Source organism: Protopterus annectens, chromosome 10.part0 (assembly GCF_019279795.1).
Source record: "Protopterus annectens isolate FY-2018-M chromosome 10.part0, PAN1.0, whole genome shotgun sequence".
Classification (NCBI taxonomy): Eukaryota; Metazoa; Chordata; order Ceratodontiformes; family Protopteridae; genus Protopterus; species Protopterus annectens.
The window spans coordinates 571,574,322-571,587,334 of NC_056744.1; the positions used below are offsets into that span (position 1 = coordinate 571,574,322).

The 13,013-nt window shown below is 38.0% G+C and overlaps 1 protein-coding gene across 2 annotated transcripts in view; it reads left to right on the top strand.

The window, feature by feature from the left end:
* Positions 1 to 13,013, top strand: part of SZT2 (SZT2 subunit of KICSTOR complex) — a 3,556,133-nt gene that overhangs the window by 1,297,466 nt on the left and 2,245,654 nt on the right. For both annotated transcript variants that reach the window (XM_044085412.1, XM_044085413.1), the window contains exon 30: positions 3,702 to 3,794. In XM_044085412.1, the coding sequence (XP_043941347.1) occupies positions 3,702 to 3,794 (93 nt within the window). The remainder of the gene's footprint in view (positions 1 to 3,701; positions 3,795 to 13,013) is intronic.

The following is a 13,013-nucleotide window of genomic DNA, read 5'->3' on the forward strand; positions in this document are numbered from 1 at the left end:
ATCTTCATCCCTTTCCACTTCGAATTATAACTTTCTGCTTGTATTATGCATATGCGTATTAATTGCATAGCTGTAAAATATCCCTTCAAATCAGGTAATCCTAACCCACCTTGTTCTATAGGAAGGGCCAACTTATCCAACTTAATTCTTGGCCTCTTTACCTCAAAGACAAATTCTTTCAACTCTTTATTTATTATTGACCATAAATTTTCCTGTGCTCAATGAAAATTAAAGGGATTAATACATGTTCAATGTCTGCATCTTATTATCTGGATCCATAAACAAGAGCTGCCAGTTTCTCTGTTTTTGTATTATCTTTTGTTTAGTCTCTTCCCACATATCTTAGCTGTTGTAACACAAGTCTTTTTAATACACACTCCTAAGTACTTCATCTTATCTTGCCCACATAAATATGGTTATTGCTGAACCAGTTTGTAGTCTTTCTTTTGCTTTTCCTGGTTAGGGGTCGCCACAGTGGAACTCTGGTCTACTAATGATTGGCAGTGGATTTTTATGGTGCCAAGTTGTCAGCCCGATGCCCAACCTTCAAGGAAGGCAGACCTATTCACACTTGCACCCACCTACATGTCTTTAAGCATCACTCGACCATGGTGAGAACATGCAGACTCCACACAGAAGGCGCTCCAGCCGAGAATCGAACAAGAGAACCTCTTGCTGTGAGGCAACAACGCTAACCCCTGCACCACCGTGGCTCCCTGAACCAGTTTGTAGTGTGGGTACATAATTTATGGCTGTAGCTCTTGTTTTATCTTTTCTACTTAGTCTCCTACAGACTCCTCAGAGGTGACCTCTGTCTGGCATACAAAGCAATCTCAGACCCGCCCTGATGGGAATGTTACATATCCACAAGTCAAGCTCCACTCGAGTAACTCACATCCACGACCTCATCTTGGTCTGTGACATCAGGACTTGTTGACGGGACAGATTTGTGTCCCAGAGACTCTTCCTTCTGTGGAATAGACTCCCGCTCCTCGTCAAGCAGAGTACCTCGTTAATGCTTTTTAAGCACAACTTGAATAACTGAATGGAGAACAGAAAATACACTTCTGGTATTCCACCTGTGTCCCTCCTGGACAGTGGCATAGGGTGCTGACTTGTTGGAACATGGGCTAAATTCTTGGCTAGACTTGTAAGGGCCTCAGGGCCAATAGCCTAGTGACTTCCTATGATTAATTTTATATACCCAAAATACTTGAAACTGTCTCAAAATATTCCACAGTGCTGAGGTGTCTTTTTCTGATTTATCAGGGAGAAAATATCATCTGCAAACAAAGCCGACTTTTCTTGATTACTGTGCCAACTATATCCTTGAATTGTTGAGTCCCTTATTTTCTTTGCCAGTGGATCTAAATATAAAGCAAATAACAAAAGGGGAAGAGGACACCCCTACTTGGTTCCTCTGTTCAGAAATAGCTTATCAGAGAGGAATCCGCCAACTTTAATTCTTGCTTCCAGTCCTTCATATATCCTCCTAATTAACCTTATTATTGTATCAGGGAATGCAAATGCTTCTGTTGCCCTACTCATAAAATTGCAGCTTACTCTGTAAAACGCTTTCTCTGCATCAAGACCCACCAACAACAGTTGTATTTTTTTTTTACATTCTTCTTCCCTCTGGATCATCATAGGTAGGTACTAGGCTGTCGGCCCAAGGGCCAAAGTAAGCCTAGCCAACAAGGTTCCCTGGTTTATGCCACCCAGGAAAGTTATTTTTCTGTGCCCGTGTCGAGCAGAGCCACAGAAGTGATCCCCAGGGTGTATTTCCTATTTCCCATCCACTTGTCAAGATTTTTCTTGAAGAGTGCTAATGAGGAACCTTGCTTGACATAGATGGGCAGCTTGTTCCAGAGTATGGGAAGTCTCTGGGACAGGAATCTGTCCTTCCAGCATGTCGTGTTTATTGTGGTGACAAGCTTTAGGTCCCTAGAGCGTGTAGCTCAGAGGGATTGGTATTTCTTTAAGTGTAGCATGTCCAACAGCTCTGGGTTTGACATAGCTTTATATGTTAGGCAGAGATCACCTCGGAGTAGGTGATATGCTACAGAGTAAAGCTGGAGTTTTTTGAGACGGTCAGTGTAGGGCATCTGTTTGAGGCCAGTAATCCTCTTTGTGAGATACTTCTGTGGCCTTTCCAGCTGCTGCAGATGTCTTGTGAGGTACATTCCAAAAGGGGCATAGTACTCTATAATGGGTCTAATGAGTGTTGAGCAGAGGGGAACAATGACCTCTTTTGTCCTAGATGAGAACCCTTTTGTGATGGTGTGCCACGCAGAAGGATTTCCTGACTACTGTGGCGATGTCAAAGGACCCATTATAGAGTACTATGCCCCTTTTGGAATGTACCTCTGTCTGGATCCTCAGGTTTCTTATCACACATTTGGTGTTAAGTAGACTGCCGCCTATGTGGTAGTTCATGGGTACAGAGTTTTTATCAAAGGGGATGACAGTGCACTTTTTGGCATTGAGCTTGAGGCAATGGCTCTGACACCAGCCATCTGTCGTAGTGAGGCCCTTCTGTAGGATATCCACATCATTTGGGGACTCAGTTAGGGCTCCTAGTTTGCAGTCATCTGCGAACTTCGTTAGCCAAAGGCCTTCTGTGTTAGCCTGTATTTCAGAGAAGTAGATACCAAACAGGCGAGGTCCCAGGACTGAACCCTGTGGTACTCCACTTGTCACTGGTTTGAAGTCAGATGTGGAGTGTGCAACTTTTACAGTGTGGGTTCTGTCAGTGAGCCAATTGGCAACCCATCTTGTGATGTAGGAATTTATACCTAGTTTAGTGAGTTTAGCTATAATTCTAGAATGGGGATGGTGTCGAAAGCCTTGGCGAGGTCAAGATCATTGTTCTATTAATGTTGTCCAGTGTTTTGTCTTCCCTCCTCAAAACCACATTGATCCATATCTATTAATTTTGGCAACACCTTTGCCATTCATTTAGCTGGTCTAGACATAAAGACTTTATAATCATACTTTAAAATTGAAATGTGTCTATATGAAGCTGAGTCTTATGGCTCTTTAAAAATCTTTAGTTATTACAGCCACCACAGCTTTTTCCCCAAGATGTTTCCTTTCCTGAGGACCCCAATTGATAAGGAATACCCTGTCTCTATTCCCTTTGGATGATTCTTTTCCACCAGCTGCATTTTTTTGGAGTTCCTTGTTAGTTAGACCTCAGTCACAGTATGGGTGTACAGATGATCAGGAATTGTACAAATGAAGTTGCAGATTATGATTGGTGAATGTGGGAATAGCTACCCTGGAGGAGTCAGTGAGGGTCCTCTCATAGATAAACTAATAAACTAAGAATCAATATGTTTTGTTTCCTCTGTTGATGTGAGATACCTAGATTTAAAGACATGCATATCTGCCCATGATTGCAACATTTTTAGTGTCAGCTCTGTGTTAGTAACTGTGTGTTGAGCTGTATCCCATCTTCTCCGTTTGAAGGTGATAGTACTGGAATTTTATACTGTGTTTTGCTTTTGACTTGCATGATTTCTGTTGAACAAAAAGCTTGTTTTAACACTAAATGCACATTGCTTTGAATATCTGTGCTTCTTTTGTACCATGATACTAAGTGTTGAATGTCATTATCTTAGCTGTCACATGGTTGACTAGAGCATTATAACTCTTTGTTATAATCTAAGATCATACACTTACAATTTTTTTCTTCCTAGGATAAATTTTTGCAGATTGGAGGAGAGTATTTCAAGGTGGTGCCCTCTAATTCACACTACTTTTTCTACTGTCCGCCCTCTGCCAAGAAAGAGGTATGTGAGATAAGTAGGTTATTCTTTAATTTACAAAGTGTAGTTTTGTTGTCTTTGTTTTTTCTTGTATTTTGCATTGGCTTGTTGATGTTGATTTATACATAATTTGCATACTGTCCTTTATAAGGCATGGCTTAGTCATCCAGCAGCTTAACAGACCTGTGACCTGTGACCTGTTAACATTGCTACCTCATGGTGCTAGCTTCTCCAGTTCATTTACTGTGTGTGGTGCCTTCTTGAAGTCTTATCTACTGTTTCTTTAAGAAGACAGTATGTTTGGTCCTGAATATCAATACTTAGCATTTGGTGGTGCACATTTTTGCACGTGGTTTCAGCATCATTGGCTAGTTCTTTTTTTTTTTTCTTCTTCTTCTTTTTAATTGCCTTTGTTCCCCATTCCCTGACAACCATCAACTCTCCCTTCTGCAGAGATGTCTTGTCCAGTTAGCCATTGGAGGATTTGTGATTAGGTCCCTAAACACACCTTCCAGTGGCTGCCATGAGCACCTGCATCATCACAGGGGTACTCCTCACCTTCCCTGGATATGCTACCATCACTGGCTTGCAGTGCCAGACCCACATTCAAAACATCTGCAGTCATTGTTGTCATGCAAACTTCCACTTGTACAAGAAGGACTTGGCCAACTCATACCACCATTCCATCCCCACAGGACGGCGAGCTGGTGTAAAGTACTCATCTCCTTTGCCCAGCTCTTCCAGTGCCTGAGCCACTAGCTGATGTCTGGTCATCTGGATCATACGCTGGTTTTCGACTATGGCACAGAGCAAGTCTACATTGTCTGGTACTTTATTTGTAGTTTATAACAAGATCATAGTTAATTCAGACTTCTGACATGATTCTCCGCTATTGTAACAACCTTATGCTACTATTATTTACCCTGTAAGAAAAAAAATCTAAGTGCTATGTTTGTGGATACTGTGCAGCCTTTGGTATTTTGGCCCATATGTATACTCTTTTTATCTGCATTAAAGGGTATGTTGGCTACCACTTCTGCACTTCTCTCCCACTGCTTGCCTTGTTATTATCTTTTCCTTGCTGTCGGAGATTTCAGCCTACCAGTTGTCTAGGTTATCAAATACCAAAGCAAAATATCACGTTTTGCCTTGGTCCTTTACAAATCAATCCCATTTGAAGCTATTCTTCTGAGTGTCTGAAGTTCAGCGGCATCATTCATTGCTGTTACCATTTAACGTTTGAGACCTTACTTGCTGCTCTTTTCATCACATAGATGCATCACATAAATGGAATGAAGAAAAGAGAAAGAGAGTTGTTGGCAGATGTATAGCTAGCTATTCTTGTCCCCGGTGCCATCCCCCAATCTGGCACCCTCTTCAACTCTAGTTAAGAATAACAAAAAGGACCTTGAGGAAAAGAAAAAGCAATGTTTTTTTCTTTTAAACTGTAGCAACTAAAGCTGCTTACTGACTTGAGAAATATCAATTAAGGCTTAATTTCCTGTGGTTACTATGAAAACAGCACTTTTTAAATAGAAGAAATGAAGTGAACAAAGCTGAAATTGCTACAGTCCATGAGCACTAAAGCAATCTTCAGTTCTGAAGTTCTGACACAGGACTTATTGGGGGAAAAAAACGCACACTGCTTGCTAAGAATGTAACAAACAGCTGCTACAGTTCTACTACACATGGAACACTAAAGTGCCTTAGTTCTGACCACCAGTGCAGTACTGGCATTCATTTCTGAATGCCTGTTTGTCACTTAAGAATGAGATGGATCTGATGCTCTCGCAAACTAACACTTAGTGCCCCAGCAGACCCGCTTCACCACACCCTTGCTATACACTACTGGTCGTTGGTTCAACAGGTAGCTCTCTTGCCTTTGGTGGAAGATCAGAAGATTGTGGGATTTGCTCCTGCACTATATGCTTTGATTTATTTTCTTGCGGTGGTGGTGGTGCTGTAGCGTTGTTGCCTCACAGTAAGACATTGTCCTGTTCGATTCTCAGCTAGAGCATCTTCTGTGTGGAGACATGCGTGAATGGGCGTACCTTCGTTGAAGGTTGTGCGTCAGGGCTGGCAACTCGGCACGTAAAAATCTACTGCCAATCATTAGCAGACCGGAGTTCCACTGTGGCGACCCCTAACCGGGAAAACCCAAAAGACAACACACACACACCTCCATGGGAAGGGGGGAATTGCTGCACCACTGAGGTGGCCTTCATACTAGACGATAAACTGGGATCCCTTCTGCATAAGTTGGTGATATCTCAGGTGGATGTAAAACATCCCATGACTCTTACTGAAAAACATCAAAGAGTGAAGTAATACTAATTTCATGAACTTTAATCGTACTCTGACTTAGGAATGGGGTCCATTCCCGTCATGGTGTTAGAAACCCAAAAGACTTGGAGAAATCAAAAAAGAAAGAGTAGGGGTGGCTTTATTTCTGTTTATTAACTTTTATAGTCAGTTCAGCAACTGAACAATAACTAAAATTATGAAAAATAAAAAAGCTAATATTTTTCTTGACATGCAATGAACATGAGTAAAACTTATTTCATACTTATTCATAAATATATCAGTTTCACTTTTTCATAGAACTTGAATAATAATATCTTGTAATACTTGGTTCATGTTCCATATGTTTTAGTACAGTCATCTCCTATACTTGCATCCCCATATTTCTCTCATAGCCCACATTGTAACCTTGATTCATTTCTTTTGGTGAAGAGGTGCTGTTTTTGTAGTAACCATAACAAATCATACATTTATTTATATTTCTCAAGTCATTATACTGAAACCTTTCTTCCATTCTGATAAAGAGCAGAAGCGATTTTATTAATCATTTTGAATTTTGCAATAGCGTTTTTCTTTAGTGCACCATAAAAGATTGCATGAAAAGTAAAAGAAAAACAGAATAATCAAACATTTCAAAAATGGAAAGAAAAATGAGTGGTTCTTTACTTCATCCATCCATCAAAACATTGCTTGCAGTGGCATGCATTCTGTATACAAATTTAAAAGGAAAAATAGTTGCATCTTATTTGCAGTGTATACAAACGTTTTCATATGGTAAAACACTTTAAGCATTTTATTTTACCCTTCCCAGTTTGTTCCACAGCCAGTACTTCCATTTTTTCTTAATTAATCTGCATTATCCCATTTCTCCTTAAATATAACATCGCCTTATCTGCCTGCCCATATTATCAGTAAATAACTTATTTTTTTTTATCTGTCCTTTCCACTTCATTATTGAAATTTCTGTAATATCTACATTGTTTGCTGTCTACGTGTAAGCATATTTGTCTTTGTTCAATTTTTTTGAGTACCACTACCCAGATACCCTTTTTTTTACAGTGTGTAAGTACATATTCTAAAGTCTCCTTCCACTGTACATCTTGGAAGTAAAGACGTTCTTTCTTGTTTTACAGTTACTATTGCTAGTAGTAAACTCCATACAAAATCTTTCCATTCTTCATCATTTGTATATCAGCTCAGTCTTTTATATACGTATTTCTTTTCTTAACATTTGTATCTTTCTGTGCATATTTTTAATAATTCTGAGCCCCCTTGGTTCCATTTTAGCCTGTCCTTTAATGTATTCACATTTCATAGGTAGGTACTAGGCTATCGGCCCTAGGACCCATACAAGCCCAGCCAAAAAGGTACCCTGGCTTTTTGCCACTACCTTCCTTCCATAGTCAAAAGAATAATTAACGTTTGCATATTTGCTTTTCCTCCCCTATCTAATGCATACCCAAAAGTCTTTTGTCTTTGCATCATTCTTAAGCTTCACATAAAATATTTTAATTATTCTTCATTTCTTTTAGCGCATTGTATAGATGTACTGGATTTACTAACTTCTGTCCTCTTTTGTGCAGATGTACTAGGTTTACTAACGTCTACCCTCTTTTCTTTTAATCATTTTCTATAATGCACCTATGTATTGGATTTAAACGAGAACCTCAGAAAACAATGAAATAGTTCCAGTATACTTTTTTTTTTGTAATTTGGATGGAAAACGTGTATTCCTGCCATATAATTGAGTAGGCTTAAAATTACGTTATTTGCAAGTACTTCTTTTTTTTTAAGAAGGCACTTTAAAAGCATTCCACATTTTTAAAACTTTGTTAGCTTTTTCCATTTTTTTCTTTCTCACATTTAAAGTTTGGCTCAAACCTTATTCTAGTATTTCACTTTTCAGTAAAACTAAAAGTTATTCATTTCATCCTGCACACTTTCTTCACCTTTAGTAAAATATATTTATTTTGTGTTGGAACTGTGCAGTCTACAACCTCTCCCCTTTCTTGTCCACCCATCATCTGTAGTAGGTTCCAGAGCTGGTAATCGATCTTGGGTCACTTGGGTCATAGACAGGACTTCATCCCTCTGTGCCAGTAGAGCTGAATTACATATATATTATCACTGTTGTGAATTCTTCCAAATCCTGTATTCCTATTATAACCATTCATTCATAACATTAACAGTTTCTGTTAATAATTTATCATAATCATAGCCCATTCCATCCAGCCTTGTAATTGAATCAACCTTTAATTTACTTAAAGCCTTATTTAACTCAAAATAAATTATTTATCACCTGAATTCTTTGATACTTTGTTAAAAAAATGATATATATAGATAGATACAGATTATATATATATATATATATATATATATATATATATATATATATATATATATATATATAGAGAGAGAGAGAGAGATGTTTAGAGCATTTTCATTCATTGTTTTTAAAATTTTTCCTCGACACTTCCATGTTCTTACCTTGTAAATCCAGAAAAATGTTTATTATTGATTTGGCTTTATTTTATGTTCATTAAAGGGTTTATTTCTTCTCATCTCCATTTAATGGTGTACTTTTGCCTCCACATGCATAAAGTCCTTTATTTTTTCTATACTTCCTCATATTTTCGTTTTTTTTCCCCCGTGTGTTATTTTCATATTATTCAGTGTACATATTCTTATACTTCCTTTTCTCTTCAGTGTACATTTTATTTTTTATTTATTTATTTATTTTACATTTGAAAACAGAAGTAAAAAGGCTGGAAGGAAGCACACAAGGTCACACATTCCTCCAAGGTTTAATGTCACAGAATAAAAGCAAGCAACACGCTGATAACACTCCAAATACGTTTTCATTCACAGGAACTTCATCAGAATAATAAATTACATAGCTGAGGCCCATTAAATAAACCCCCTAGTCGTAAAATAGCCAATAAAATTGCAGAGTAAAATTTTAAAAAAGACATACAAAAGTATCAGAATATTGCCACCTAGTGTCCAAACATTATAATTACACACCATAAAAGACATTTTTTGTACAATAGTAAAAGCTGAAAACTATTCATACAATCACTCATATTAAACAATATAATAAAATGAAATGTCTTAATGTGTAAAAAATATATATTTATAAAATATATACATTTATAAAAAAATATATATTTACATAGTACATTATAGCTTAGCAGACCTGAGTTTCAGTAGATGTGCTATTGAGATATTCTCATTTAACCTGGGGGTCCTGCCTGCATCTAGGGTAATCTACCACAGTAATTCCCTATACTCTAGGGTAGTCTCCCAGGCACCACCCCTCACATCAGGTATAGCAACCTCCAAGATAAAAAATTCATACGTTGCCCTTGGGCAATCCAAAGAATGTTTATATAAAGCATTGTTAGCATTACCTTTCTTAACGTCATACATATGCTCATATATGCGTCTTTTCAACTTTCATTTGGTCTTGCCCACATAAAAGGCATCGCAGGTCTTACAAATAACTAAATATATAAAAACAAAAAAACAAAGAACCACACCAAGCCAGCAGGAATTATAGTTAGCACTTTTGTTTACTTTGTAAGCAAACTTCATCAGACAACAGTTAAAAACCACAAATCATTTAAATATCCCGCCAAAAAAACAATTAAAACATTAATTACATACTCAAATTGTCCTTAAAGGAACATACACACAAAACTGTTCGTGCTACATATAACTAAATATACTAAACCACTAGAATTGCAATTACTAAAACATTTACCATACATCCATTTATTCCTACATTTTAAAAATACCCGGTCTGTTTTGGAAGTAAAAGTCCACTGTGTACATGCTCCACATTTGAAGGTATCTTTTCTCTTAGTAATATTATCAGACTTCAAATTACTCCATCTCTCAAACGGGTCTTTCAAATTTTCACCCCTCTTATAACTAATCTTCAGGGGTTCCTTGTTGACACCCTTAAGGTCCGTCAATGAAGTAAACCTATTCCAGTCCTGTGTTATTACATCCACTACCATTTTGGAGTCTACACTGAAGTCTAGGGTAAGGGCTTTTGAGTAAACCAAGGGATCACCCTCCCTTAAACAGTGTTGGTTTGTGTCCAGTCCTTTACCCAACAATGGGTAGTACTTACATGATGTAAATTACTTACATAGGTACGAATGTCAGCCCCCTTTGAATAAGTACATTTTCAATAAATTTACATTCCGACCAGAAAGCATCCATGGAAGTCATCCTGGTTGCACGAATTAACTGACCCTTATAAATGTTCTTTTTTTTGTATATAAGGATGGGCACTCGAGAAATGAAGGTATGGATTTGAAAAAGTGTCTCGACAAAATATTTTTGACTTAATACCCTCAACAGTCTTAAATAAACTCACATCAAAAAAGTCAAGCCTATCTGTATTTATCGAACTGGTAAACTCCAAAAAAGAGGTAGTAGTATCCAGTAATTCAAAAATTCATGTAACTTTTCTACTGTGTCACTCCAAAAATAACTATATCATCTAAAAATCTCTGATAATGGAACTAACAGTTACTATATACAGAATTTAAAACATATTTTTTCTCCCACCATGCTAGAAATATATTTGCAAAAGTGGGAGCACAATTTGCCCCCATCGCTACACCCTTAATTTGAGGAAAAAATTCTCCCCCATAGAAAATAAAACTGTTTTTTAATACCATATATGTCCATTTTCAGCGGAGGCCCGGGGAGAAAAGCTACAGATAACACAGATAGAACATAACAGATATGAGTCCAACATATTTACACAGCCTTCTATTAGGTACTCGCAATATATACAGAGTGTAATAGTATAAAAAAACAACAGGTCGCAACAAGCTGTTATGAGTAAGAGATGCATACAATATTAATTTAAATAAGGCATTGAATAAGTAGTGATTAATCAGGGTTAGTACAGGAACAAAGCCAAATACTGTTTGAGGCCTTTTTTGAAGACACTTAAAAAAGGTTCAAGGGTAAGATTAGATGGAAGTGACTTCCCAGTTTTACCAACGACGTTAGCAAACAAGGAGTTGCCAGCTGAGTTAATGGCTTTGTGGGTTTGGACCAACAGTTTATTAGATGATCGTAGTTGCCTTGAATTACTGTATGGCTTTACAATATTTTTGAGTGCCGTAGTATTTTCAGGGTGGTACAGAATTCTGTGTACTACTATAAGCTGAATGAACAGAAGTAGGCTAGCCAGTTCTTGCCACCCGAGAAGACTGAGGTTTTGACAGTCATGTGTCCTATATCTTGAGCCTATGGCAAATCTGGCAATATGGTTGTAATAGTGAGAGAGCTTACTTAGTTCAGTTTTGCTCAAATTGGAGAGTATGGGGGAGTCATATAGAAAGGTAGAGAGTAGGTGTGAGCAGGCAATTGCAGTCCTAGATAATGGAGTTAGAAAAGGTTTGCCTCTGTACAATGAGCCAAGCTTCTTATTAATGGTTTTTATAGTTTTATTGATATGCAGATCAAATTTGAGATTATTGTCCACTATTACTCCTAAAAGCTTAGTGTGGTCATCTGGAGAGAGAGAGGTACCATTGTTGGATGTTATGGAAAAGGAAAAGGAGATGGATCTACTGGTGGGGGTAAAGAGGAACAGTTTGATTTTGTTGAGATTTAACAATAGATGATGATTAGAGAGCCAATTTTCAATTGTGTTAAATGTGTTTTGTGTTAAGGTTCATGGATCTAAAGGGGAGGAGGCCGTACAGATCAGGGTAGAATCGTCTGCATATTGAATGCAGGTTGCATCAGGGATGACAGAATGAAGGTTGCTGATGAAGATGGAAAAGAGTACAGGATCTAGAATAGAGCCCTGAGGAGCACCAAGGGTGAGAAGTAGAAGGGTGGACAGTTTGCCCTGCCATAATACAGCCTGTTGTCTGCCATTCAGATAGGATAGGAACCACTGAATAGCATGGTTATCTAGGGAGATGGATTTTTAGGGAATGGATGAGTAATTTGTGGTTGGCCATATTAAAGGCCTTCGACAGGTCTAGAAATAGGGCTGAAGATAGCCTGTTGTTGTTCCTGTTTTGGAATATGGTATTTGTAAAAAAAAAAAAAAAAAAAAAAAAGGACGGAGGTGGTGCTGTGATGTGGCCTAAAGCGATGCTGAGAGTTGGCAAACAGACCATTCTGAATGAGATAGTCCATAAGCTGCTTATGAACGCACTTCTTCATTAATTTGGGTAGTGGTGAGAGAATGGCACTGGGTCTGTAGTTGGACAGGTCTGTTGAACTTCCACCTTTGTGGAGTGGGATAACATGGGATATTTTCCAGATTGAGGGGATAGTTCCATCAGCTAGTGTTCTATTGATTATGATAGAGATGGGAAATGCTATAGCTTCAGCAACCTTTTGTAGGTACTCTGCAGGAAGGAGGTCAGCAGAAAGAGTGGTTGGTTTTAGTTTTTTGATAAGGGATTGGATAAAAGTGATAGAGAAAGGTGGAAGTTAAAGGTGGGATGAGAAGTGGGTTTGTTAGTGGTAGAGTTACAGTGGGTGGGAGTAAGTTGGTTAGCTAAGGACTGAATTCTTTCAGTGAAAAAGTTAGTAAATGCAGTGGCAACAGTTTCTGGGGATTTATGGGTGTAGTTTGATGGGGTTAGGGTAGTAGATTGCCTGGATGAATAAGTCTGTTAATACCTGCCCAAAACTTGGTTCTGGTAGTAGTTTTTTTTTGTTTAGCAAAATGATTTTTTTTGTATCATTTCTAAGCTGACAATATCTCACTTGGTCGAGGGGGGCTTTAGTTGTTCGCCATTTGGTCCAAGCTATATTTCTAAGTTTGATTTTTATCTTAGTTTCTTTTGCGAGCCATGGAGCGGTATTAGATCTATTCTTTATAGTACGTGCAGGAGCATGGGAGTCAAGGATGTTCAGGAATTTATTGTTAAAGAAAGTTATGGCTTCATC